This window comes from Atractosteus spatula, chromosome 8, assembly GCF_055471065.1.
Source record: "Atractosteus spatula isolate fAtrSpa1 chromosome 8, fAtrSpa1.hap1, whole genome shotgun sequence".
NCBI classification, from domain to species: domain Eukaryota; kingdom Metazoa; phylum Chordata; class Actinopteri; order Semionotiformes; family Lepisosteidae; genus Atractosteus; species Atractosteus spatula.
In genome coordinates, this window is record NC_142713.1 from 60055740 (window position 1) to 60083150 (window position 27411).

The 27411-nt window shown below is 48.0% G+C and overlaps 1 protein-coding gene across 4 annotated transcripts in view; it reads left to right on the forward strand.

The window, feature by feature from the left end:
* Window positions 1–79: 79 nt before the first annotated feature.
* The window catches only part of pacsin2 (protein kinase C and casein kinase substrate in neurons 2), a 32599-nt gene continuing 5267 nt past the window's right edge, over window positions 80–27411 (forward strand). For 2 of the 4 annotated variants that reach the window (XM_088922924.1, XM_088922926.1), the window contains exons 1-8: window positions 80–216; window positions 16056–16160; window positions 17909–18065; window positions 18953–19188; window positions 20650–20805; window positions 22676–22851; window positions 23205–23325; window positions 24911–24949. In XM_088922924.1, the coding sequence (XP_088779050.1) occupies window positions 16104–16160; window positions 17909–18065; window positions 18953–19188; window positions 20650–20805; window positions 22676–22851; window positions 23205–23325; window positions 24911–24949 (942 nt within the window). In that variant the 5' untranslated portion in view covers window positions 80–216; window positions 16056–16103. The remainder of the gene's footprint in view (window positions 217–16055; window positions 16161–17908; window positions 18066–18952; window positions 19189–20649; window positions 20806–22675; window positions 22852–23204; window positions 23326–24910; window positions 24950–27411) is intronic. The other 2 variants (XM_088922925.1, XM_088922927.1) reach the window with 1 other exon arrangement.

The window sequence follows — 27411 nt, forward strand, 5'->3', positions numbered from 1 at the left end:
GAGCCTCCACGTGTGTCCAGTCGGGGCCCGGGGCGACGTCACGCCGCCAGAAGAACTTCTGGGTGCGGGGTTGTGACGTCAGAGAGGCGCGCCGCTCCCAGTCTCGGGCCGTGACAGAAGCTGACCAGAAAAGGGAAAAAGCAGGAAACGCCGCAGGAGAGAGAAGCTACGGTCTCGAAACCGCGTTGCTTTGGCAGGGGAAATCGCAGTTTTAAGGTAAAGGAGGAATGTCACGCTTTCCCCCTCCGCTCTTTCGGGCTGACAGTCGCTGTTTGCGGGTAGTTAAGGAGCGCGGAGCTGTAGTTTGACTCGGAGTCGCGGTGCAGGAGGTGAACTCGCTGTAACTGTGTAACAGCCCGGAGACTTCACTTAATCTGTACGTGGGAAGGGCGAGGGGGGTGTTTTATGATGTATTTGATGCATAATGTCAGGAAAGAGCTTGAAAAGTTTTTTTCTTTCCATCGACGGACGGCGAGAACTTTCGAGCAGTGACGGTAGTGCTCGGTGCGGACTAGTCCCTTGCTTCAGACTTTTAAAAAAAAAACTTTTTCTTTTTTTTTTAGTTCTGGGTGTTTTGACAACGTGGAACTCTCAGAAATACAATAATGATTTAAGTTATACTTCCGTCGTTTGGGTGGTGTATAACTTTTCAGGAAATCACCCCGCTGGAAAGGCATTCCTCTATACGTGTGAATAATGACTCTATTCTTTAAGACAACACGCACACCTTCGCTTGTTACTTTAGCGGTTTAACTCTTTAATCTAACCAGCAGGGAGTTACGGGATCTGATTGTGTGCACCAATAAGGGATGTCTGTTTTTATAAACCCCCCGAAAAAAACAGTGTTATCCAGTACTATTTGCTTAATAACGAAGCGAAGTTTAAGCAGGGGGCGAATTCTTCCTCGTAGTTCTTTGCTCTCCTGTTCTGTGTAAATACGTGTGCGGGCTCTTCACGACGCCCAGGGGCATCCGTGTGATAGCGGTGAGGGGATGCCCGGGTCTGGAAGCCTTTAACGAGCCTACAGCTACCCCCTTAACCCCCGCTCTCCGTGAGCCGCGCAGCTCTGTGGAAAGTGATGGCTCGGAGGTGCGCCTGCGGGAGAGACCGGGCTGCCTGACGAGTCTCTCTGTGGGGCGGGTGGGGCAGCTCTCCGTCCTTAACTCGAAGGCTGGATCTTGTTTTCAATGACTAGAAGGCAGCGAGCACGGGAACTGTTTTTTTTTTTTTGTTCTTTGCGCTCTGTTATAAGTAGCGCTGTTTTGAAATAGTGCTGAAAACCTGTTTTACTTTCCAATACCGCCTTCCCATGCGTCTAGTAGGGAACGGTGTGGAGTCGGTGTTAGGGCGTTGGGGATCTAGGTTGTGGGTTCAAATCCCAGGTGGCTCTGTGCCTATTGCTGCAGTAAAGTTCTCTCCTGGAGGAATGTGTGTATATTAGTTGTTTTGGGTAAAAGTGTCAGCCACACTTAAAATGCAAGCAGTGCCTACTGAATAATGCATGCATACTGTAAAATAACACCTTGATATTATTAAAACATAATACCACTAGCATGTCAGAGTATGTTTAGCAGTCTGAGACTGCTTGAGACTGCAGCTGCTCCTTAAGAAATACAGCTACAGAACTGGAAGGTTGTAGGTTCAAATACAGTAGCAGGTCTGAGACCGTTGTTGAGTGAGGTAATTAACTTGGACTGCTCCAGTAAAATGCCCTGGCTGTACAACTGGACACAGAGTCTGCTGCTTTGTATAAAAACCGTTGGCAAAATTGGCAATATTGGAATAGAGTACATGAGGAAGTGTTTAAAATAATGTGACATACAGCTTGATGTGTCATGTTCTTAATACCTAGCAGCTGCAAAAAAGTTCCTGCTTTTAGTGGTTTCTATGAAACTCAAGAACCTTTTCAAAACTTATACAGGAAACCCCGGAAATAGATTTGAGAAGTTGCTCTAGTGTGAAATCGTAAGATTGCACATATTCCAGCACTGTCTTTTGGAGGCCTGTGTTAAAATGTTCATAATGGATTTCTAACGGTTTGCAAAGTAGTGTTGTGATCGGACAGGCTTCTCCGCTTTATTGCTGTGAGTACAGTGTCGGTTCAGGATTGTTGGAAGGTTGAATTGCTGCTTGATTGACCTCATTGCCTCGAGGTCATTGCTGTTCCCTTGGGAATCCAAGGTCTTTGCCCACATCGAATTGACCGTCGGCTCTTCTGGTAACAGCCTCCTTTGGGACATCACGAATGTGTGTTATTGCGTATCAGTTGACACGCATGAAAGACATATTAAACATACTCCCATGGGCTTGTCAGCCCTCGCCTATAGGCGAGACAGCTGGCTTCAGGCTATGGTCCGGAAGCTATCAGGTCTGATTCAAGGTGCCCCCACCACTAGGGGGTGCTGTCCGACTGCCATAGCTGGATGGCATGGATAACCCTGTTAGTGGTCAGGCTCCTAAGAGTCAGGCTGTTTTGCAGGGTCACACCTGTGCCAGGCATCTGCCCAGCTCCAGTCAAAGTAGGGCAGTTTGGAAAGAGACTAGCGACTGTGGACATGTTAGGGCAGAGACAGACAATGGGACTGTCCAGTCCTGGTACTGGAGAAACAGTGTGTCTGTAGCAGGTCTGTCCAGTCCTGCTCCTGGAGGGTCAGTGTGTCTGTAGCAGGGCTGTCCAGTCCCGATCCTGGAAGGTCAGTGTGTCTGTAGCAGGTCTGTCCAGTCCTGGTCCTGGAGGGTCAGAGTGTCTAGCAGGGCTTTCCAGTCCCGGTCCTAGAGGGGTCAGTGTGTGTCTGTAGCAGGGCTGTCCAGTCCCGGTCCTGGAGTGCCAGTGTGTCTGTAGCAGGGCTGTCCAGTCCCAGTCCTTGAGGGACACTGTGTCTGTAGAAGGGCTGTCCAGTCCTGGTCCTGGAGGGACAGTCTCTTCAAAGCACCAGCACCTGAAGGGTTGGGAGAAGCTGTAACATTGGTGCTATTAAATCAATAATGAGCTGATTTAGGTCATTAAAAGCTGAGTTTGGATGAAAGCCTGCAGACAGTGTCCCCCAGGGTCCAGGATTCCCCACCCAGGTGCTCGAGTGTGTGTTTCTGTATCTCTAGGGTGTGTTATTAAAAAACGCATTCTGTAATGTCCGTTCAGAATCTACAGATAGTGAAATAGTAGAGGTGGAAAGAGGAAGTTGTATACATGAGATAAAAAATATTATGACATGAAAACTGTAGTATTAAAAAGTGCCTGATGTATCGTTTTTTGTAAGCCGTTCAGTGCATTCTGGCCCATTCTTACTGAGCATGAGAAGTACTGTGTGAAAAAACAAGTAAATAATTTACAGCAAGATATTTCAGGGATTGTATGTTCTGCCTCACTGTCCTGTGGAGCCACCTTGGTTTAATCGCGTGTTTCTGTTGGAATCGGGGAAACTGGTTTGCTCATGGTGTGTTTTCGCCACTCTTAACAAGTGTAAGAGGACGGCGGCGCAAATCCCTTGATCAGCCTTCCTTAGAATACAGTGAAACCCGAGGAGGGGACTAGCTGAGACAAGCCTTCTGAACAAGGCTCTGTTTGCATTGCGTAACATTCCGACATGACAGCACAGTTCCAAAATACCGTCCCAGTGGAGTATTTCAGCATGTGCTATTTTAGAACACTTGATAGCCTGGAATTAAAAAAAAAACACACATTTCACGTTGCCTGTGAATGCCGGCCTGGCATGAGGGGTAGTTCTGCCGTACAATATCAGATCGGGTCTTAATCAGGCGTATTTCACGGCCAGACCTTTCAATTCCTGAATTTCTCCTGAATGATAAACGTGAGGAAAATAACCTTCCAGAAAAGCTGTGTTTTTGTTTTTTTTTAAAGTACATTTCTGTTTTAATCTCCCCCCCCCCCCCCCCCATACCTTCTGCTGCTGCTTGTGGTGCTCCGGACAGTGAAGGGTGTCGGTGCTCCTTCCAGGTGAGCTCGAGGAAAAGCCTGAGAGCGGGAGGGGGTGCCTTTGTGCCTGAGCTAGCGTGTTGTGTGCCGCCTTCTGTCCTGCAGAAAGGAGAAGTGGGATCTGAGAGAGGAATGCTGTGTTTAGCCTTGTTTATAAGCATAGCCGGGGCTGGTGTGCTGGAGGTGAGTTCGCGGGGAGATGACTCGGGTTGCAGCTGACAGAGGCAGTCGTGGGCCGGTCGCCCCCGGTGGGGGCGGGGTGGGGTTGCGCGGTGGCCACCGCGGTGGTCTGCAAGAGGGCGGGACCCCCGCCCATGCTGATGCAGGGGGAAGTGGGGGAATGACGCGGCTCCGGGAACGGGGGAGCCCGTGTGGAAATACCGCGGCGACGGGAGCGACGCCGTGGTTCACAGAGTCGGCGTGAGCCTGCCGGCACGAGGAGGGGCGCTGCTGAACCCCAGTCCGGCACCCCACCTGTAGAGAGGAGAGGCCGTTACCTGCAGGCAGGTGTTTATGTAAACCGTGTCTCTAATGCCAGCCCCCTCAGCCCTGTTTTATTTGCTGCAGGTTATTTTGAGGATGCCGTTTGGATTCGTTGATTCTCCATTTTTTAAAATGTCATTTTTTTTTTTGTTCACAGATGTATATCACGCAAGGTAATGTGTATTCTGATGTTATGCTGCTCCGAAGCTCGTGATGCATTCTTAACTTCAGCTGCCTGCTGTTCAGACAGAATTACCGCCGTATTTAAGTATCTGTGAAGGTGTATTAGAAATCATTTGACTAATACTAATCTCAAGAGACTTACCTTTCTGTAGCCGTTCAGACAGTTTTGTGTATTTCACTGACGATTTCTGAATGTCTGAGTGCCTTTCTAAATGGCCACCAGCAATACCCTTACAAAACGTTGCATGTCCACAGCCCTTACTTTCTCTGCCTCTTCAATGCTGGTCACAAATGTCATGAACAAAGTACCTGGCATGTCAGTCAGGCTCCAGAGACGCACAACGTGCCTACAGGTAACCAGTTGTATAGCACTGACCGTTTAGCTGAAGGAATGTATACCAGGAGGTTAAATTCCAGTGAATTCCAATTCATTCCAGTAAGATGAATTATCACTGTTTATGCAGAGTTGGAAGCCTTGAATCACCATTTTTGGGTGCCAAACACATATGATGATTAGGTTTTTAAAAACGTTTACTCCACCTTTGTCTTAGTTTTGTAATAGAGGAATTCCTGATTTATTGCATGTTTTTCAAAAATACTCCTGGCATTGGCTCGCAAGTGAGACGTTCATATCTCAGAGTTATTTTTCATTTCGCAAGTGAGAGTTCGGTAAATCAATGCTGCGTGGGTTAAGCATTACACTATAACCTCAAGCAAGGTCGTTGCATTAACTGAAGATTAGGATTGTTCAGATTACAGCACAGTGTTTTCACAGGCTAAAACTGAAGCACAGGAAAAAGAATGTATTGTCTCGTACCACTAAGCAATAGTTTAGTTTATACTGAGTAGCCCAATATCTTTGTTTATGACTGGAAAGAGCACCAAATACCAGACAGTGCTTTTCGTTGCTTGTCTGTTTTGTCCTCTGAAAGGTCTTATTTGTTTAATTGTCAGCTGTATGTGCTCTGTGGTCTGTGTGTGGTCTATGTACTTTTAATCAGTTTCTGTCAAGTTAAGGTTTGTGTGGTTGCTAGTAGCTGACCATTCCCAGGATCCCACCCCACTGTTTCTTGAAACAAGCTGGTTTAAAAGCTTTAACAATATTGCTTGGGCAACTTGTTCCATACTCCCACAACTGTTTGGATCACAAATTGTCTCCTCTTCTCAAGTTTTATAGCTGATTAGTGCCATGTATATATACTGGTGGGAAAATGAAACACAGCACTCGTTGTTGGACTGAAATTTCAACCTTCATTGCTGAAATAACAATAAACAAATGAGAATAATAGGAAAGCGAAACAGTACAACAACAAAAACAGGAAAACGGTAAGAACTGTGAACATTAACAACAGTTGTCTTGCAGTCCTTGCGGTATCATGTGTGACCGCCTCTTGCAGCCTCCACTGCTTGACACATCTGACACTTCACTGTCCTGTCACTGAGGTGGGCATTGTGTCTGCCAGCACTGTCTCAGCAGCAGGACGGGTGGCAGATCTGAAACGATCTCTCAGATGGACCCGTCTGATGTGTCAGTCCTGCTCTGCTGTGATCACTCGAGGGTGACCGGTTCTTGGACGGTCATCTGTCCTGCCGGTCTGCTGAAACCTTCTCTGCAGTCGGGACACAGTGGAGCGGCTCACTCCATAGTGTCTGGCAATGCTGGCGCATGACAGGCCTGCCTGCAACATGCCAATGGCCCTCTCCCTGGCTTCTGGTGAAATTCAAGGCATTATGGGATGCACAGAAAACTGACTAAGTGTGGCCTTTTTCTTGCAGTGACCTAAGCTTTTTTTATTAAGGCCTTTTTAAAGGTGGCATTATCAGGCATTGTTCCACCTGGACCTCATTGGGTAAAAGTGCACCTAACGAGCTTTCGTGTGATTGGCAAGCTGTATTGCTGGTCAGAGGGTTTAAAACAAATTGAAAGTACACAAGCTAAAACTATAGTATTCTCATTTCAGAAAATGTTGCATTTCTTTTTTTCTATCAGTATGTAATCAAGGAATTATTTCCATCCCAGAATATGACAAAGTACTTCACACACAGGAGGGGACCATCTTCACCCCTGGAGAGCAGCAGCCACCCGGAAGTCATCCTGCTCCTGCAGTCCCGCTGCACAACAGAGCAGGTGGAGAGGATAGGGAAGGTTTTCACAACTGGAACTGAGGGGAAACTTGAGGGAGGTCAAATTGTAAGCTCGACTCTGGGCTTGTACCTGCGATTATCGCCTCCACTCTTATGAACGATGCAATGGGATCCACGTAGGGCAAGTACTCAGAGCCACGGTTTGAATTCTGACCTAAAGGATGGCACCTCCTTTTTATTGGCACCACAGTGGAACGCTGGTTTGGAAGTTCTGGTCCACAGGCACCACCTACAGCAGCACACTGGAGAAGTCTCCCATCCCAGTACTGACCAGGCCCAGCCTTGCTGAGCTTTAGAGTCAAGATGCCGACAGGCTGCAAGGTGGTGAAGTTTCTAATGCAGCACAAGGGTTCCAGGCGATCTCTCTTTGAGCTGTTTTTTTTTTTGACGCACACCGCTGTAACGGAAGGTGTCCACCCACCTGTTTTCGCTGGCCCTTCGCCTGTGTTTGCTCAGTGGTGGAAGCCAGAAGGCGGAGTCGGTGACCAGGCAGGGGGAGGACAGTGAGTGCCGCCAGTTCAGCTCCAGTGTCGCAGAGGCAGTGAGTAGCACTGGTCCCCGTCCTGCCCACCGGCGTTTCAGAGACCGTCACGCATTCAAACAGCCCGCGGCAAGGGTTCGAAAATCAGCAAGGTGCTCAAGCAGGATTGTCAGTTTGCTCTTGGGGGCGTTTTGCCTTAATGGCATCATGTTAGGATGAGCTCCAAGGGAAAAGCAGTACATGGGCTCCCAGGACTTAATCAACGTAATGCCTTGCAGTCAGCCGCTATAGCTCTTTGCAAGTGGAGGTGTATAGTAACACTCCGGTCCAGACCATCATGCATGGACTTCCTCTTCGACTGGTGCTTTTTGCCAAACGCATCGCATATTGTTCTGCTTGTCTCCACCATCCTTGCTGCTCATGTGGTCAACAGGGTGGTCTCTCACTAAGCAGGACGTGGCTCCAATGCTGTTGAGTCCACCTGAAGTGCTCTCAACATACCAGTGATGTAAAAGTGTTGTTGTCTTTATAAGCGGAGCATGTCAGATACTTTCTTTGCCATTTTGATTTTCACTAGGCTTAGCAATGAACAGGTTAAATAACCATATCACCTGTGCCCGCTCAACACTTTCACCAATAAAAGTGATTCACTGTCAGTGAGGAATGAATCAATAAATAAAAATGACACCAACATTTTTCATCGGTATCCAGAAGCACTGTCTGTTTAAATTAGACTGACTCTCAAAGACAGAAGTACGACAGCAGCTGATGATCTGAGTTTGGAACAGCAAAATCTAAACCACAGTGTTGTTTTATAAACTAAACTGAGTTTGCGGAGTCTGATCCTCTTCTTAAGGAATGCATCTGTGACTTAAAGAGAGAATTAAGGCTCAGACAGAAATGGTTTGCCAAAAGCATTGAACTTTGACCCTAGTTCTTTTTATAAACACAGCAGAGTACCAAAAACTGAACTGGCTTGCTCTCCAGTGACGTACTGTAAAAGATTATAACTATCCATTTATTTGACACTGTTATGCAGAGTAGCTTACATTTGTACTCATTTAGACATCCGGACATTTTCCTGGAGCAGTCTGAGCAAAGCGCCTTGCTCAAGGGTATGACACCTGTGTTTCACCTGGGTGAATCACCTCCAGATTGCTGCCTAAAAGAGACACTTTGCACTTCTGGTAACTGCATTGCCATATGTTGTGTTATACTTCTAACATTTTGATGTTTCCGAACTCTTATCGGGAAGAAGCTGCCCAGCCGTGAAGTTGAAGCCGATGCCCTACTAACTACCAGATGGCGGGGGGACTCGAATTTCCTCCTCTTAAAGAAATATTTACATACTGTATCCAGAAAACAAATGCTATGTGTGTTTATCAGTGTGAAGGATGTTTAATCTCTAAGGCTTTGTTTAGAATATTGTGTACAGTTTTGGTCGCCACCTTGTAGGAAAGATATCGCTGCTCTAGAATCAGTCCAGAGGAACCAGATACATTCTAGGGATCAAGGGGATGAACTACTGTGACAGGGTGCAGGAGCTGAATCTCTTTAGTCTTGAACAGGGGTGACTCGGAGTGGATCTGATTCCAGTATTCGACACGCTTCTTCAGAACCAACAGTGGAACAATGAAGGAAATGTGTGGCCTGAGTTCACTTCAGGCCATTCTGTTAGTGGGAGGCTATAGGTAGTGATTTAGAAGTAGAACAATGGACCGATTTCTAAAGCGGATATTTTAAGACATTATCTAGAGAGAATGTTTTCTGTTTGGGGTTCAGGGTGAGGTTACAGCACCACTTTAGTTTGTAATTCCAAAATGCCCCTCACACAAGTGATATTTGTCTCCCCCAGCTTTCCACAAAACACGTGATAGACGCCATATTACATTCTCATATCACTTAGACATCGGAGCTATTTTTGTGCTCTTCTGTAAATAGAAAAGTACCATGAGTTCCTGCCTTCCGGCAATGTGCGACAAAAAGTTGATTTGAATGGAAAAAAGGTGTTAAGTGATAAAAGTCCCGAGCTCCCTTTTGCTGATGCACCAAAGCGGTAATGTCCAGTAATTAAGGAGACATGTTTGACTGTAGTTGTTTTTCTAAACCGGCTACTCTCTAATTAGCCACCTGCATGCGCCGGTGCTGTCGGGTGTTGGCATATCAGGCTGGAAATTCCCTCCCCAACCCGGTCACTAGTTTCTGAACGCCTGAAAGGATGTGATGAAATGTTTTCTGAGTCAGCTTGTTTGTTGCTGGGTCGGTTACAGCTCAGTGGCATCCAGCAGGAAGGCGGCCGAAGCCAGGAAGGCTCAGCTAACCGCGCCGTGCCTCCTGCTTGCACTTGGCCATGCCGCTGCGCTGCCTGAGCAGTCAGGAGCCCTGCGATTGCCCGGCGGCTGGGAGCTGGGTGTGACGGGCTGTCCGGAGGGGGAGCAGGGTGCTGGCAAGAGCTCATTCAGCAAAAAGCAAGCCTTGCGCCCTGGACGGTGCAAACAGACGGCTTCGTGGTCCAGGCTTTCTCAGTTGGTTTGGTTCCTTGTTTTCTTTCCTTGCAGCGGTGATCGATGCCTCAGACAAGTGTTCATCCACTCTGAAGGGGTCCGCAAGGGTCTGAAAGGGCCTGCGCTTTGTATTGGCACTTCTGCCACACAACAGGAAGTCTGTCTCTCTCTCGGCCGTGGGGACTGTGCAGTGCAGACCTGGTTTTGCCGTGGTGCCCAGCGCAGTAAAGTGGCCTTGATGAGTTTAACGCCAGGTCTTGCCCACCCTTGAACTGAGCGCACTGCTGCCGCGATGCCCCGCAGGGTTTCTGCTCGGGGGCTCAAGATGCAGAGCTGCAGCTAGCAGGCTTGTGGCTTTTGAGCTCCTCTTGGAATCCCGCTGAAATATTAACCAAGGGATGACCAGAGGCTGAAAGCGGAGCCTGGCGTGGCTGGGCCGGAGTGGTTTGTTCAGAAGGTCGAAAAGCTTGTTGATTTTTGATAAAACGGTGCGTTTTAATGAGATTGTCACGTTAAGGTCGGTTCTTGTCACACGGAGGCCTTTTGTTTTCGTGTGGAACACTGTTGTATTGTCGTACCGTGGCACGAACAATAGATATTCCAGGCGCTGCTTTCCACTCGTTTCTGGAATGTGGGGGCACACAGTTTTATATGCAGGTGGCCCTCTGCTCCCATTGTTTCCACAGCAGCACTGATGCAGGGTGACTCTGGGCTGCGGGTGATGAGCTGGGGTTCACTCCTGCCTCTGGATGGAAAGCAGCAGGGCTCCCACGGATGTTTTGCAATGTGCATTTCAGTTTTGACTTAGTTGGTGGATTTGTGAGTCATTTTATACCACTTTCGGCCTGTGTGCACTGAATTACAATGTGGAGTGCTTGCTCAGCCCGATTTTTGGGGAATGCAAGGATGTGTACGAGTGTGGAAAGAGTGAGAGAAATGCCACTGATGTGGTTCTTGTCTAAACTGTAATCTCGGCACTCACTTCTTGCTGTCGTTAAGCAACTGAGTAAGGATTTTTGGTGTTGCTTTCAAAGCTTCAAATTTTGCTATGATTTAAGTGTCTTGTAGGGGAATTGTTTTTCTCTTTACATGACTGAGAAACTGCTGTTGAGTGTCTAAATGGATATCTTTGTAGCACAGTATTTCTTTCATTTTTTTATGACACATTTAAGGCAGTGCCTGTAGCTTTTAAAGATACTTTTGCTAAAGACTTCACTGTATTTCTTAACATGCATCTCGGAGGGGTTTGGCTTTGGTTTCTGGAATGATAAAGCAGGTATAACGCTGTGCTGTCCAAATGTATTTCTACAGAAAAGTCAGGCATGTTGTTCCTTTAGAGCATATTGCATAACTCTGTCTACCCTTATCTGTGAGGCATGTGTACACCTTGGACTATGGTATTAGTCAAGTTTACTCTCTGGCAAAAGGCATGCAGGTCTGTAGGAATGCAGCAGGGCATGCAAAACAACACACGAGTGGTTTTCCTGCTGCTCTGTAAGGCCAGCTTCCTCCCCTGAATACTGGCTCTGTCTGCGGCGATGCTCGCTGTGCTTTTATCAGGGAGTGGGTCAGGAGAGCAAGATAATGCCAGCCCCCCGCCCTGTGCTGCCCATCTGTCAGCCTCGCCGAGCTCCTCACCCGCGAGACAGCTTCTCCTCTGCACGGGGTGAAAACGCCGGACCCGCGCACAGCCTCTCCTGAAGCCTGTTTGCTGCCACGTTATTCCTGTTTTGATGGTCAGGTTGCGACACGGAGGGCTTTGTGCTGCAGACCTAGCCCTGGTCCCGGCCTCAGACAAGATGCGCTGTCACACAAAGGCTGTGTTTAAAAGGAGCACCGGCCCAGGCTGTGTTATTATGCCACCGAAATGAGCTGTCTCTGGGCTCCCCGGGTGGCAGTTTGGTCAAAGCCTGGTATTTGAACTATATTTAGGCATACAGTTATAACCCTTTAAGTGCTGCGTTTTATCTGGGCTTAGTCTGCAGCTCACAAAGGGTTCCGCCTGCGTTTCTGCCTTATGTTTTAAAAAGTCAAATGCCCCTTATAAATAAAACCGTCAGACCAGAGAAAGCTGAAAGCAGGGTACAAGGGTCAGACCTGCTACAGTAACAAAGGAGTTAAGTGACTTTATTCTTGGCTGGAATGTAAATTCCATTTTGTGTGCTTTATCCCCTTATATGTTGAAGGAATGACTGCAGCTGTAGCAAGTGCCATTAGGTCCCGAGTGCGCACAGTATTTCGACATAAAAAAGGCTGTCCCTATTCTCAGTTTAACTCTGAAACTTCTGAGGTGTCCTGCTCAGTATTGGGTTCAAGGCTTTTGGTTAATTCTTCTGCTGCCGTTATTTTATCGTCACTTTGTCACCGCACTGCACCTTTCAGCTTGTATCCATCCTGTGATTTTGTCATGTAAGCTCTGTTCTAAAAACATGTTGAAGGTTCTCAGCTCTGTTCTTAATGCAGCGCACACAGACTCACGTCAGGGCCAGTTTTCCCAGATGCCAGACTTTGGACTGTGGGAGGAAAAACTGGAGAACCCAGAGGAAGCCCTCACAAATGTGCGGAGAACTTGCAAACTCCACACAGACAGTACCCATGGACCCAGCTCTGCATGGCAGCAAAGCTAACCACCGCGCCACCTTGTTTCGATCTAAATAGACGTAATTTCTCAAGTTCTGTTGTGTTCTGGTTTTGACAGTGGAGGCTGCCTGCTGAGTTCCTGGTTCTCTGGCCCCCTGTCGACCCGCCTGGGGAGCTCTGGGGCTGCTGTGCTCGAACGGGCCGGAGCTCCTCCCTCACGGCGTGCGTGTGCACGTACAGCACCGCTTGCCATCCGGGCGATCCGCTCCCTGGCGGAGACGGAGCGCGCCGCTTCCACCACCCAGTTTCCCCTCCGCGGCACGGGAGCTAAAAATAGCTCCCGGAGAAGAAGCGACTGTGCTTCGCTCGTCGCGCTGTCTGAGCCTGCCTCCCTCCCTCCCTCGCTCTCGCTCTCTCGTGTGCGGCTCCGTGACAGGGGGACGAGTGTGCGCGCGGTGGCATCGTGGAGGCGCAGCCCTGCTGCCCTGCAAGCTGCTGCATGCCCGGAGCGCAGCTCTTGTCCGTTGTTTTTTTCCTCGTCGTGGTGGGGAAAGAACGCCTTGGGCTTAACCGTGCTGCCTCCGCGCCTGCTGAGCGTCCCCTCCCCCCTCTCCAGCCTCATCAAGAATTCGGATGAGATAAGGGAGCTAAATTACTCTACCTGTACCAGGCTCGTTTTCCTTCAGAAGAATGGCAGGAATTTTCATCATTTCCTATGGAAAGTATGCATCGCTCGGGCCCCGTCCCGAGCTCCAGGAGGGGGGAAGCTCAGGATTCGCCATCGGCCCCCGAGGAAGGAAAGACCTGCGTCTGCTCCAGTGGCCTGGAATATGACGCCCCCCAGGGGTCCACAGCCGTTCTGCTTCTGGTCTTGGTTTGGCATTTTTTTCTGCATTTTTCTTTGTAATGTTTTCAGTTTTTTCCTGGCAACCAGGGAATTAAAGCTTAATCTCTTCCCTCCTTACGTTTTTTTTTCCACAAACCCACAAAGCCACCATGAAAAGCGGCTGAGTGTTTCACCAAGCGGGGGGGGGGGGAGAGCTGCCCTCTCTCCCCGGTCTCCTCACATGCATTCCTTGCGCTGTGCTGTTGACTCCTGTTGTCATTCCCACATGCCATTCTGAGCTGCTGCCCCAGGAAACAGACTTGCTGGGGAAGCTCATCTCTGCGCCGATGCTGAGAAATTGTCTGCTCTTTGTGTTCTGCTGAGAACCTGGGGGCTGAGCTCTTGTACTTCGAAGCCTGTTCCCTGCTTCCCCTGCTCATTAGAGTTCCTGGCATCCCTCAAAGTGTGCCTCATGACAGGCAGAGCCCACCCCACAGACACAAGACGTACAAAGCGCATAGGTGGACACTGGGAGAAATGATAAAAGTGTGCAAAGACAGGAACCCCTTTCCGGACAGGGTGGTGGTGGTCTGGCTTAATCAGCAGAAGGCTGCAGTGCTCTGTCTTGTTGCATTTTTGTATGATTTACCAAAAAAAAAATCCCAATTATTAACTTAGCTGACGTTCTTGGCAAACGTGAGGTGAGTGAGTTTCACTCCTGTGGCCAAGACCCCTGTTTGCAAGCCGGCGATCCTTGGAGCAGTGCTGCTGGGGCCTTGCAGACTGAGCCAGAGAAGCACTGCAGTGATGGATTGATTCAGTGTTTTCTGCCATTGTTTTCTTTTTACCCTCACGGCTCCTCCAATAAAGAGGATCCCGGGGAACTGGTCCCTGGTGCAAAAAAGGGTTGCGAAACAGATGCCCCCTGCTGGGCAGCAGGAGGAGTGAGCAGACTGTCCCGCTGATGGGTGGGGTGCAAGCGCAGGCCGGGCTCCCGAAAGAGACACTTCCCGTTCAGGGAGGCCCAGGGGTGACAGTGCACCGTCAGCTCAGGGGGCGGAGGGTTGAAGTGGACGCTCTGTTTGTTAAAAATATTCGGTGTGATAAAAGGTTAGTGGCACAGCTGCCACATAGGTCCAGGGCTCTTTCAAGAATACAGCAAGCTATTGGAACAGCTTGCAGCTGTCAGTTCTGCAGAGTTGTCGTTAGAAAGTGGCTGTAGCGGACAGCTCATTACAGATGATGGAATACAACAGCTGCGCTGAAGAAGCCTGAAGGTTCAGTCGTGAAAGTTTGTCGCGCAGATAACAGGTAGCAAGTGTAGCTTATGTCTGGATGCTCCTCGATATGTTTGCAGCTGGATCTTAGTGATATGGCTAATATAACAGCTGTGCCTTCTCGTACTCATCAACAGCATCGGGCACTAGCCGGTCAGGGTTCGAGTCGGGAGCCGTGTCAACACGAAGGGCTGCAACGGAACAGATAGATGATGAATTCCACTGTTAAAAAATAAAACTAAACGTTTAGACTCTGGAGTTTCTTCAGATGTGAGGGGAAATGAGGGATAGAGTGGGAATGTGAGGGTAAAAGACAGCAGGAGGACCTTTGTGCCTGCCTGCTGTGGCATTTTCCCTGACCCAGCCAGCCAGCGTGAATGGCAGGAGTGCAGCAAGTGGGTTTCTGCGCAGGAAGGACTCCCCTGGGGTCATCTTGAAAGGGCCGAAGGGGCTATATCTGTGTGGGCTACTGTGTACAGCCTGTCTTTACAGGTGATGCACTGGGCTCTGTGAGAACAGACTGTGCACCGTTAAGGGAGCTGTAGACAAGCAGGCCGTGAAGATGAGGAGGTCTGTGCGTCCTGAGAATAGGTTGCATTGGAGGGGACTTCCTGTAAAAGGGAGACATGGAGTCCGCTGACCCCGGGAAGGGGGAGCGTGCTGGGGTGGAAGGGAAGCGGCAGTGGAGTACGGCTCTGGGTCTGGGAGTTCCTCCGGGGGCTGACTCGGGTGAGGGCCCGGGCGATGGGAAAAGACTGCCCCCCAGAGGGGTTTGCTTTTGAACTGCGAGGCAGGGAGGAGCTGCGCAGGAGGTGGCGGTCAGTCCGCGGTGTGGCCCGATCCCGGGTGGCCGAGGGAGAGGCGTGTCCAGGGAAGGAAGAGTGGTGGGAGATGCGCTGGCTGGCGGGGACTCCGATGGAGGCTGACGTGGTGTAGGGATTGCTGTCGCTGACTGCTAGAGCAGGCGGCAGCGATGGCACCGTCATCGATGTGTCGCTTGTAGAGTCCAGGGGAGAAGTCAGTACAGGGGCAGAAGTAGTGTTCGTCTCCCCAGCTGACTAAGATATTGGCATGACTTGGTCCCACCCTGGTACCCTTGGTAACTCCGCCCAGCTGGTGGTAGAGACTAGTGCAAGGAAACCCTTCAGGGTGAGAGCTAGGTAAAGTAGTCTTGTAAGGGCACAGGCTGGGGTGTCCTGCGCTATGCGAGAGGCCGATGTCATGGGGAACAAGAGTGTGCAGAATTTGTGTTGTCTGTAGTCAAGATGAAGCGTTCAAGAACCTAAAACTGATAGCTGTCAAACAACTGGAGTGGGGGGTTTGAACCCTTAAGGTGTGAGGAAAGACCCTCAACAAGGGGCCTCGTTAAGGAAAGCAGAGGTGTGAGTAGTTGGACAGCTAGTAGGCCATCATGTGTAGGATTTTGGGGGCTTTTGGGAAGCATATGGAGATGGAATGCTCGTGGATGTGGATGTAACTTCCTGCTGAATGTCAGTGGTCAGGTCCTGTGGAAGAGAACAATGTTGTTGGTTGTTTCTAGGCCTTAGAACTAGGCCTAGGCCTTGGTTGTTTCAGGCTCTTGTGCAATAGACAAGTGCACAGTTCAGACCCTGAGTATATGTGTTTCTGTTTTACTTTTCAGGGATAGACGATTCCTGGACTTGGAGGGGATTGGCTTCATCTCTCAACAATGTCGAGCACCTGCGATGACTCCATGATAGACGTCTCTAGCGATAGCTTCTGGGAGGTAAGTTTTAGAGCTACAGAGCAGTCCAAACTACAACCAGGAGTTTAGTGTGCTGAAGTGATACCAAAACATGAGCAATCTGTTTTGAGCACAGCACTGAGTCAGATCCAGCACAGCACTTCACCATACAGTATGTCATTAATTAAATGTCTGTTTATCCCAAACACTACGGCTTTATATGAGAATTGTGCTTTGATTAGTGAAAAAAACATTAAAATAAACTTTAATCAATTTCAGCCTCTCTTAACTCGTAACTATTTTATAATCAGAAACAAAACAAAAGTTCTTGGTTTCCAAGGGCATTTTTTGATGAACAAACGCTCATGCCGTTTAAGTCTGGTGCATGTCAATAAAAAATTAAGATGCTGTGGAATACTACAAAGCTTTCAATATTCCTCTCCTGTTATTATCAGTGTCGCTCTCCTTCATGTCTGAAATTACATGGAGTGTCTCAATGCCCGGAGGGTGTCCTGATGCCATTAGACATCATACCTTTTTGTCACCCTTTTCTTCCTGAAAACAGTACAGCTTTCCTGTGAAGCATCATGAGAACCTCTTTTTTTCTGGAAAGGGCTACAATTAGGGAGTCCCTTCTCTGCACCAGTCCTTTGTTTGGTGCAGGTGATGAGCACCCCTTGCTTTGATTATCCCTTTTCCTGGAAAAGCCCCGGTCCTGCAGCCCTGTTTTTAAAAGCTTCTTCCATGTGGTTATTATGCACCATTAGGCCCTGGAAGTTAAGCCTTAGGGCTCTTTAACTGTTCAGGACAAAAGACACCCCAGAAGACCATGTGGACGTTGGGGACCAGGGATTGGCGAGTGCAGGGGAAACCCCTGGGGCAGAGAAGGAACCCCTGATTGGGGTTCCTTGATTGGGGGTGGAGAGGTGGCTAAGGATCTGTGCCTGTGCCTGGAAGGTTGACGGCTTGAATCCCGCGTCCGGCAGAGGAATCCTACTCCATTGGGCCCCTGACCAAGGCCCTTCACCCCAAGTGCTCCAGGGGTACTGTATAAATGGCTGACCCTGCACTCTGACCCCAAGCTTCTCTCCCTGTCTGTGTGTCTCATGGAGAGCAAGCTGGGGTCTGTGAAAAGACAAATTCGTAATACAAGAAATTGTATCTGGCCAATAAAGTGATCTTATTGACACCGTCATGCTTTACTGTGTTTCACCTTATGTCAGGGAGCTTGTCGGCGAGTTAAGGCCTGACGTAATTACAGACATGCACAAGGGCACGTCTGTAATGTCAGCTACCCTGTGACAACTAAAGTGCAGTAACGGCCCGTAGCTCCAGAACAGCTGTCAGTTCAGTGTACCTGGCAGGCAGTGAACAAGGAACATGCCACAGCGCAGACCGTTCCGCAGAGACCTGGAGCACTCCTGGTTTCCATCTGAATCCCGTTACTTGGCGTGATCCTGACATGTTCTCGTTGCTTTCCAAGAGCAGGTAGCCCTGCGACACTCGCCTCTGTGCAGGAATGGATTCCCCCCCCCCCAAGATTTTGTGCGTCCTTTGACGAAGAGCCCCTGTTTGTAGGGCAGTTGAGCTGAGCCATAACTGGTCTGCTTGTTTTTTTCACTCCGTTTCGGAGGTGTGCTTTTTATTTGTTTCTGGGAGGGGGTTGCGTTCGTGAGGAGGGATGGGAGGGAGAGGTAGGAGGGGGATGTTCTGTTTTTCGGTCTCGTTTTCGATGGTGTGCAGAAATTAAACCCGGTGCCCCGATCTTCTTCTTTCTCCTGCCCCCCCAGGTTGGGAATTACAAGCGCACAGTGAAGCGCATAGACGATGGGCACCGACTGTGCAGCGACCTCATGAGCTGCATCCACGAGCGCGCGCGGATCGAGAAGGCCTACTCCCAGCAGCTCACGGAGTGGGCCAGGCGCTGGCGGCAGCTCGTTGAGAAAGGTGAAGGGCTCGGCTCCGAGTGGGGCAGGGGTTGCTTTCAGCTTTCCGTTTTTGATCTGGTGCAAAAGCACACTCTGAGGTTTTCATTTCTGTTGTTCCAGTACGGCCCATAAACACACGGCGTATTCTCACAGTGTGCATTCTCGAACCTTTCAGCAGAAGTAACAAGCAGACAGCGTATGAACTTTTTGCAATGCCTGGCCAAAGCTTAAATCGCTTTCACGGGAAAAAGCATTAACGTGTAGGTCACTACCTACTGTCGTGCACTACAGACACAACATGCTTTTGTGTTGTGAGAAGAATCAAATTATTCAAATTTGAATCATGAAATAATTCAGAATCCTCAGACTCTGGAACACCAAGCTGACAAGTAGCGATTTTCTGACTTAGCTGAAATCGCATGGCTGTTAAACTTCACAGTCTTCTCTCGGGCATGCTCTGCCAACAGGACATGCCCTGGATGTTGTGGACCTGAGACGTGTTATGCTGAGCACAAAGTGTTGTAGACGGCAGAGGTTTGTTTTATGTCAACTACAGGCCAGAGGTATTCACTTCATGCCAACCAAGGTTGTCCATTTAATTCAAAATGAGCATGCAGACAGAGGGGTCAATGATTATAGTTTGGAGGAATAACCTGTGTTCAGTGCCCATTTTCCATCTCGTTGCCAGGCTTGTTAAAGCGAACCCTCCCTTGTCACATTGGCCACCTGCCTGTACAGACCTGTCGGGAGTCTAGGTACCGTAGCCCAGCAGGCATTTCGGTTAAAAGTAAAACGTTTGAGTCTTCGGCTCATGTCAAGCAGGGAAAAGCCACGCGCTTTAGGTCGTGCTCCCCACACGCGGAGGGCCCCTCCTTCTAACTGGGAGTGTGAATGGGATGTGCGCAGGGCCCCAGTACGGCACGCTGGAGAGGGCCTGGACCGCGGTGATGACCGAGGCGGAGAAGGTGAGCGACCTGCACATGGAGGTCAAGGGCGCCCTGATGAACGAGGACTTCGAGAAAGTCAAGAACTGGCAGAAGGAGGCCTACCACAAGCAGATGATCGGGGGGTTTAAAGAGACGAAGGAAGCCGACGACGGGTTTCGCAAGGCCCAGAAGCCCTGGGCAAAGAAACTGAAAGAGGTTTGTTTAATATTCCCAATTCGCGCGGTTTGTGTAATGCGTCCACAGTTTTCAATCGATGAACTCCTGCAAGTCTCGTGACCCAGCCCTTGAAGTTACATTGTATCTGCTACAGAGCGTGCCAGGGCACAGTCTAATTCTAGGATGCTTTTCTAAAGCTCCTGTTTTGAAGTAAATCTAATTAATACTTACAATAAGCAGTCAGGGGGAAAAAAAATTCTGTGCAAGTTTATCATTGGTTCAGCTCAGGCGTAATGGAAAACATTTTGTCATGTGTGGTTATTGTCTTTGAACATTGTTTGGTAAAATCACGTGAGGCTTTTTTTCCATTTGGAAGTTTTCAGGTGACTTCTTCCTGATTTCTGTGTTTTTCCGCACTTCAGCAGAGCTGTGTGTCCAAAGTTCTGTTGCCGTCATCACTGAGGTCTGGATCACTCTCGTCTGTTAGGTGTAACCATGGAGTACAAAACATTCATACCTCTGTTTATAACCTTTGGAAACTACTGAGTAAGAAGTCTGAAACACTAGACCTTCAAAATGAACTGAACTAACTTATAATAACAGCAACATTCCACTTTTAACAGAGATTTCAAAGTATACGCAAAAGGAGTGAATATCTGAATTTGGTGAATTTTTCTTTTGATAATGAGGGGAAAAAGAGAAATAAAAAGTCTTTAGGACGTGGAGGAAATATCATTTTAATATGGTTTCTCCAAACAACTGGTTTTCCTGGAGAGTCTGCACCCAGACGAAGTTCTGCTGTGCTTCTGAGACCTGTTTTGTTGCTATGCTTGTTACTACATTGGTAAATGTCTGAACAGACCCATTCATTAATGGACACACTCCTTCATTGTTGTGATAGTCTTTCTGAATACAACTCTTTTTAAACTATTTGAGTTTGAAGCCCTTAAATTGTACTCGTAGAGGGAATGAGCTCTTGTGGGATATTTTTAGTGTGTAGGCTGTTGGCATAGACTTAGGAAATAGTATTGTCTTACTACAGTACATATCCCTTGTTTGTCCAAAACCCACTGATAGGTAGAATTGTAAAAACTGAGAGAGAACCAAATCAAAAAAAGAAAAATTAATTTAGAATTTTATGCAGTTACTGTTAAGAAAACAAATTGATGGACATGTGATAAACTCTTTACCAGAACTGCTGTCTGTTCTACTGATCACTACAGATAGAAGGTGTGATTGGAAGATTTTATGCATGTCTGATGATTGAATGAAAAAGACGTGATGCTTTTAATGCTGTAAACACAGATGTGCAGCCTGTAGAAAGTTGTTCCTTATTTTCATATATGGTGAATAAACTCCTGTTTTGGTCCATTTCACATGTGTATGTAAACCATTTATATTTGGCACCACAGCTAGATAACTACATACAGTTTACAACAAGCACCCACCACGCTCGAGCAAGTTAGCCAAAACTTTTTTAATTTTTTTTTTCTGTTTTAGGTAGAAGCTACCAAGAAGGCATATCACTCCGCCTGCAAAGAAGAGAAGCTGGCAACAACGAGGGAGAGCTCCAGCAAGCTGGACCCCAACCTGAACCCCGAGACGCAGAAGAAGCTGCAGGACAAAGTGGAAAAGTGCAGACAGGAAGCGCAGAAGGTGGGGGGGCAGGAGAGCTCTGTGTGTATATGTGTGCCCTTGTGCGCCTGCAGAGCTCCGCGCCCGTGCACGTGTGTGTGTGTGCACACAAGCTGGTCTCGCGAAGTGCGGGTGTGTTCTCAGTCGCCCCTGGCGACGGCTCTTCAAAACCGTGCAACCACAACATCTGATGCTGCTGGTTGCTGGCCTGTAAATTTTGTCCTGCTTGTCAGTTTTGTGTCGTGAGGTTGGAAACTCTGCCATTGGCTTTCAGTAGATCTTGCCTTCTGCTAAATGTGTCTTCTGTGCAGTCTAGACAGTAGTAATTTGATGAAGTGTAGCTCCTTGCAGATGAAGATTATTAACGCTAATGTTGTGAAACCAGTTACTTTACATGTAGCACTTTATTAAAGGGTGTAAGGTGATAGGAAGGTCATTGTCACAGTTACTTAAATTATATTTTAGTTCTAAAGAGCACATTCTTTTTATATATTTTATATTATTTTAAACACTATTAGTGACTGTTAATGCGAAATTACAATTTAACTATATTGGTAAATAATACTACTATTTATAATAATCACTAAATAATATGATAAAATTATCATTATTATTTTATGAATATTAAGTTTCTTAATGCTTGTTTCAAAATTACAGAATTATGCCCCAATATCGGCACCAACGCACTATTAGAGCAGAGTACTGCACAGAAATCAAAACTTAAACATTCAGTATCTTCATCCTTCATCATCATCCCGTTTCTACATAGTTCTTACCCCAGGTTTGTCTGTGGAAGAACACAGTGTTCATGGAGCAAAGGGCCTGCAAATGAGTCCCTCTGGTATTTCAGCAGGACTCCTAGTCTATGTCCCAGTAGGATGTTTCCCTCCCAGCCTGTGGCCAGTAGTGTTAGATACTGTCATGCAGAAGAGAGTGCAGTGTCGACAGTATTCATGAGCTACCTGATTGGAGGACACAATACAGCCAGGTGTCTCAAGGTTACCATTTATGGAACTGTTGGAGAGAGATCAGAACACTTCCGGGTCAACACGGCAGTCAGAGGTCACAGACGGTGGTTGCAGCAGTTGTTGATGCATGTGTATCCAAACCCGCAATTCCCTACTGGAGGACACTCACACAAAACGCCTGTGTAAAGCGTAAGTTTAAAGCAAAAACGAGCTATAGAAACTATTCAAAGGAAAAGATAGAATAATGCAGGAATCGCGTTGCCCAAGAGATCCAGAGCTGCGAGATCAATAGGGGTGATAGGCTGCCGGAAAACATCTGTAGAGGAAGGATCCGCTGCTGTAAAAGCTGCTCGTCTTGCTGGAGACCAGTTAATCGTATGTGTTAAGGAACCACATCCTGCAGTCAGGTAGATCAAATCTAGCAAGTCATGAGTTTGCATACAAGCCCAGCATGCTCCTTCAGTTTGCAGTTTGCAGCACATTGTCATTGGATCCCGTCTGGCTGACTTGCTGCATGAGAACAGTGTTTCTTTGAAATATCTTTTAAGCCCATCGGACATCAATTTTGTGTCATCGGCGTCTGACAGCTTACAGCATTCCGGCGCATAAAGGCCTTTTCCCCCCATCAGTTATGGGATGACCCCTGTGATGTCAAGTGTTAACCTTTAGGCTCCGCTGCAGAATCCTGACGACCCCTTCGTCGCGGGGGAAGGTGTGTGTTTGTCCCCGTGAAATGTGAGTTGCCGCAGTGAAGTGCGTTTTCTCGGTTGAGTCGTTCGCCCTCTCGCCTCGTGGAGGCGCGAGTGGGAGTCCCTGCCGCGTGCCGTGCCGTGCCGTGCCGTGCCGTGCCGTGCCGTGCCGTGCCGTGCCGTGCCGTGCCGGAGTCCTGGCTGACCCTCGCGTGTTGATCTCTGTCTGCGCAGACCAAGGAGAAGTACGAGAAGGCCCTGGAGGAGCTGGATAAGTGCACGCCCCAGTACATGGAGAACATGGAGCAGGTGTTCGACCAGTGCCAGCAGTTCGAGGAGAAGAGGATCGACTTCTTCAAGGAGCTGCTGCTGGAAGTGAAGAAACATCTGGACCTCTCTACCAACCCCGGGTGAGACACCGCATCTGAGCGCACTGACCTGCGTCTCCCTGGGGCTGGCTGTCAGTTCATTCTCTGTTTAGAGCCACGATACTCATATGTTTAGGCCATTCTTCACTTGTTGGAACTAGTGGCTGTAGTTGATTTCCTATGGCAAGGCATACTTGAAAATCTAGCAAACTCGTTAGTGTGATTCTCTTTTAGCGAGCATTCGTGCTAGGACAGGTATTCTGTTGGAGTTATACTATCTGACATGCTGACAGCAGACTAGAGTTTATGCAGAAACTGCTCCCTGCCTGGTGATATGGTAATATGATGCCTCTGTGTGAGTTTCATGCGACAGCCGGTTTTGTCCCCATTTGCAGCTACACGGCGATTTACCATGACCTGGAAGACACGATCAACGCCGCCGATTCCGACGAGGACCTGAAGTGGTTCAGATCTAACCACGGCCCCGGGATGCCGATGAGCTGGCCACAGTTTGAGGTACCGCGCACGCCGATCTCGACCCGCCAAACCCAGGAAGAGAGCTGCATGAGGTTAGGGGAGTGAGCACATTGCTCGCTGTGGCTGCTCACTACGCTGTCCACAACTGCTACAAAAACACTACCAATGCCATTACCATTTGGTTATTTTAATCCGCACAACCCGAGTCAGAAATGAGACTGGAGAGAGTATTGTCATGCATACTTTCCACTCTGACTCAGGAACCAGGATAGCGCATGCAAAAGATTGTCAAATGTTTGGAATGCAGGAATATTCAACCATCAGCGGGCATCACTGCCGAGATAATGCATTTGCTGATAACATCATTAGGTGTCCTGTTACACCTTTATATTGAAATCCTAGGGAAATGAAGTGCTGGAGGCATGTGTGGTTCTGAAATTGATGCGCTTCTTTGTTATCTGCGGGGGGCATCTCACAATGCAAAGACCAGCTCTGGCAGGCTGGATTAAACCAGATTAAACAGTCTGGCGGGCAGAGGACTTGAGGTTTATTTTAAATATCACACAATGCAAATTGTCATGTCAGGTGAAAATGTCACATTGTAAAGAGCAATCTTGGCATTAGAGGTCACTTGCACAAAACACCGGTCACACAACCGGCGGAGTGGTGGCTCTGCGGCTCAGGATCAGCGCCTGTGGCTGGAAGGCTCACAGCCGGCAGAGGAATCCTACTCTGTTGGGCCCCTGAGCAAGGCCCTTCACCCCAACTGCTCCAGGGGCGCCGTATAAATGGCTGAGCCTGTGCTCTGACCCCAAGCTTCTCTCCCTGTCTGTGTGTCTCATGGAGAGCAAGGTGGGGCATGTGAAAAGACAAATTCCTAATGCAAGAAATTGTATAGGGCCAATAAAGTGATGTTATGTTATGTTGTTGTTACAACAGAGCAGATATCCATCCAACAATTTCTCATTGCTTGGCCTTGTGTTTTATATACAGAAGGGTCTGACGGGGATAGTATCACACAGCTCTGGACCATCCTACAGTGCTTAGGCACGTTAATTGTAAAACAGTCTTACAGTAGATTTATTAACTTTTCAATATTAAAATAGACATCTGTGGTCCCCAATTAACAATCCTCATAATACATTTTGTTTTCATCATACTTTTACTGAGTCTTTTAATTACTCTAGTAGCACGATGTGCTACTCTTAAACATGCCACGTGTTTTTTTTAATGATTTTGCCAAAATAAAGCCCATGGTTGGATTGTGTTCTTAGTGTGCAATACTGATAGTACAGGTCAATAACAGTTACCTCTCACAGGAACAGCACCATGAAGACTTTAAAAATGAGCAAGAAATACTCTTTTGTTATTTGAAACACTTCTCTTGTGAATGTAAAAGTAATGTAAAAACTGTTTGTTCCACTTGTTTGTAGTGGGTTTGTTTTGTGTCTAGACCTCTATAGTGTAGTACAATGGTGGGGCTATAGGTATTTAAGATTATCTTTTTTTGTGTCAAAGCACAATTTTTAATGAGCGTGGTATAGCTTAAGTTTGTTCTTATATGACCTGCCCATGTCCAGCTGATCCAACTCATTGTTTTCTTACTTTTTAACCCTTTTAACAGACATATGAAGCACCACTGAATAGGAGATGGTCCATAGTAGTGAGTTTTGCATGAAAATGGACTTTTTTAAAATCTGCGTAGTGGTTGTGGGGTTGATGTCTGAACCCCAGAAGTCTTGATGCTTTTCTTCTCACCTGTCTCCCCTTGAGTCGGTGCTGTGGCAGAAGCACGCAACTCTGGATGGCCAGCGCCTTTCTGCTTCCCCTTGTGATCGGCACATGCGTTGTCCTGCTGTCTTGCCGAGATGCCGACATCAAATGTTGCCTGCTTCTTGTGCATTTTCGGAGAAAACGGCCGTTCCCATTTGGCCTAGGATGACATCCGTGTTGCTCGCAAATGGAATCGTGCGCTTGCTTTATCACCGCGATTCCGATTATAATCGAGCTCGTGAGTAACGGGAAAGTTCCATCTCGGGAGCCTTGCTCGTTTCGAGTTGGCTGGATGGGGAAGCTCGCTGCTTGACCGACAAAGAGTCCCCCCCCTTGGCCTTTACCCTTTTACTGCAGGCAAGTAACCAACGTGTAAAGCAGCTCCTGGGTCAGTCTTTTAAAGATCCTTCAAGCAGGTTTGGCTTTCCAAACTGAAGGGTTTGGGGGTGCAGTTCACCCCACACCCGCTGCCCTGGTCAGTTTGAGCTCTTGCTGACAGCACTCTCTTGGGGACACAGGTCACCCTGCCTGGCTTGTGACTTAAATCAGTGCATGTTTCCCCTTCAGTCTCGCTGTCCAATCATCTTATTTCTTTCACTGTTTTTTTTTTCTCGTGTAGAAAATGTAATGATTCTTTCTGTTTTTTAAATGCTTTCGATGGGTAAAGAGTGACGTAAGTTTTGGTGTCTTCTTCTCCTCCCTTTTTGTGCAGTGCAGGAGTACCGTACCGTAGTTTTTTCTTAGGCAGTTTCTCCCGAACTGTGTTCAGTACGCTTCACTTTTTATGACGCCTCCTGTGTCACAGTGACAAAAATGACCAGAGACTGACAGCTGCAGGCCACCGCACTAGTGAGGGAGTCTCGTGCCCTGCGTGGAGCACAGACTGGTTTTAAATGGAAAACCGTGATCACAGAGAGGGTGTTTCTGATCAAAGAGCACAGCCCCAAATCGCTGAGCTCCGAGGGCTTTTCTCTCCTGGCCCCCTGGAGAGGTTGTGGAGTATTTCAGCAGTGATGGAGCTTCCCCATCTAGAGAACATCCCAGGTGTATAACCCACTTCTGTCTAGAGGTCTGGGAACTTTTCCTCAGGGCGGGGATCTGGTGTCGGCAGATTCTCCTCTGCTAGTGGAAACGTAGTGTAACACTTCCTAAGAGTCCAGCAGCAGCTCTGTAGAACCATACCCCTGGGTTCTTATGCCCATCCTTCAGAGGCAGTCTCATCCCTGCGTTGCCCTGAGATCTCCATGTGGGTTGGCTAATTCCAGCGATGGTCTGTCACTGTATCTCATCACTGTTTTGCAGGTAAGGTCTTAATTGTGCTACACGGACGTGCTCTCAGGGAAGTAATGCTAAGACTTGACTTTGGTGGATTCCTTTGGGGCTGTGCTGCATGGTCATTTTGAGACCATTAGATTGACCTTTGTATTTTTATTCACCTTTCTTTACGGGGAGGTAGTACGGAATGACGTGTTCATGAACTTTTTGTGCAACCTGTGGTTCGGAGTTCATTGTTGGTTGAGGAAAATAGAAGTGAAAGAATCTTCTGTCAGCTGCGCCCATTTTACAGCCTCAGTTTCTCACAGTTTTGCTTTCCCCTTTTGAACATTCCTTTTACTTCAGTTTTATTTTTCGTTTTCCAAGGAAAGGCTGCTTTGAAACAATAGGTTTTCCTTGAGCACAGATACCCGTATATGCCAGCTAGGTGTGTGCCTTTATGGAGGCTGTCCTGGACAGTAGCCCACATACAAACCCTCCGCTGGCCACCAGGAGAGAGGGAGGGAGGGAGAGAGGGAGGGGGAGAGGGAGAGAGAGAGAGACTGCTGCAGAACCGTCTTCTCTAATGTAGAGGAACGTTTTATTGAACAGCGCAGGGGTCCTCTGAGTTATGAAACAGGCTGACAATGGATCTGAGGCATTACACAGTAAATAATAAAGTGTAGGTTATTCAGAAATAAAGAATCCCTGCACCATGGCTTCCTGTAGGAAGGAGGAGGCATGAATTACAGTAGCTTTTGACACTTGAGTTGGTTTGTTCACATTGAGCTTCAGTTGCTGCAATTGGCTGGTTATTCGTGAAGCTGTCTGGAAGGGCCATGAGCAAGCTGACCCACATCTCGGGGATTCAGTCACCCCATAGTGACCCCCCACCCCTGTAAAGTACATGAAAGAAAGAATGAAGCTGCTTAATATGCAAATAATCTGCTTTACACTTTGTTATATCAGCAATCGCTAGTGTGACTTGACACCTCTGTTATAACATTGAGATTTTCAGGTTTAGCACATGCGTCGCTCCTGGTTTGTTCAGTTGGCTTTCCAGAGCTGTGATTCGCTATGACGAAAGCAGTGATTAGA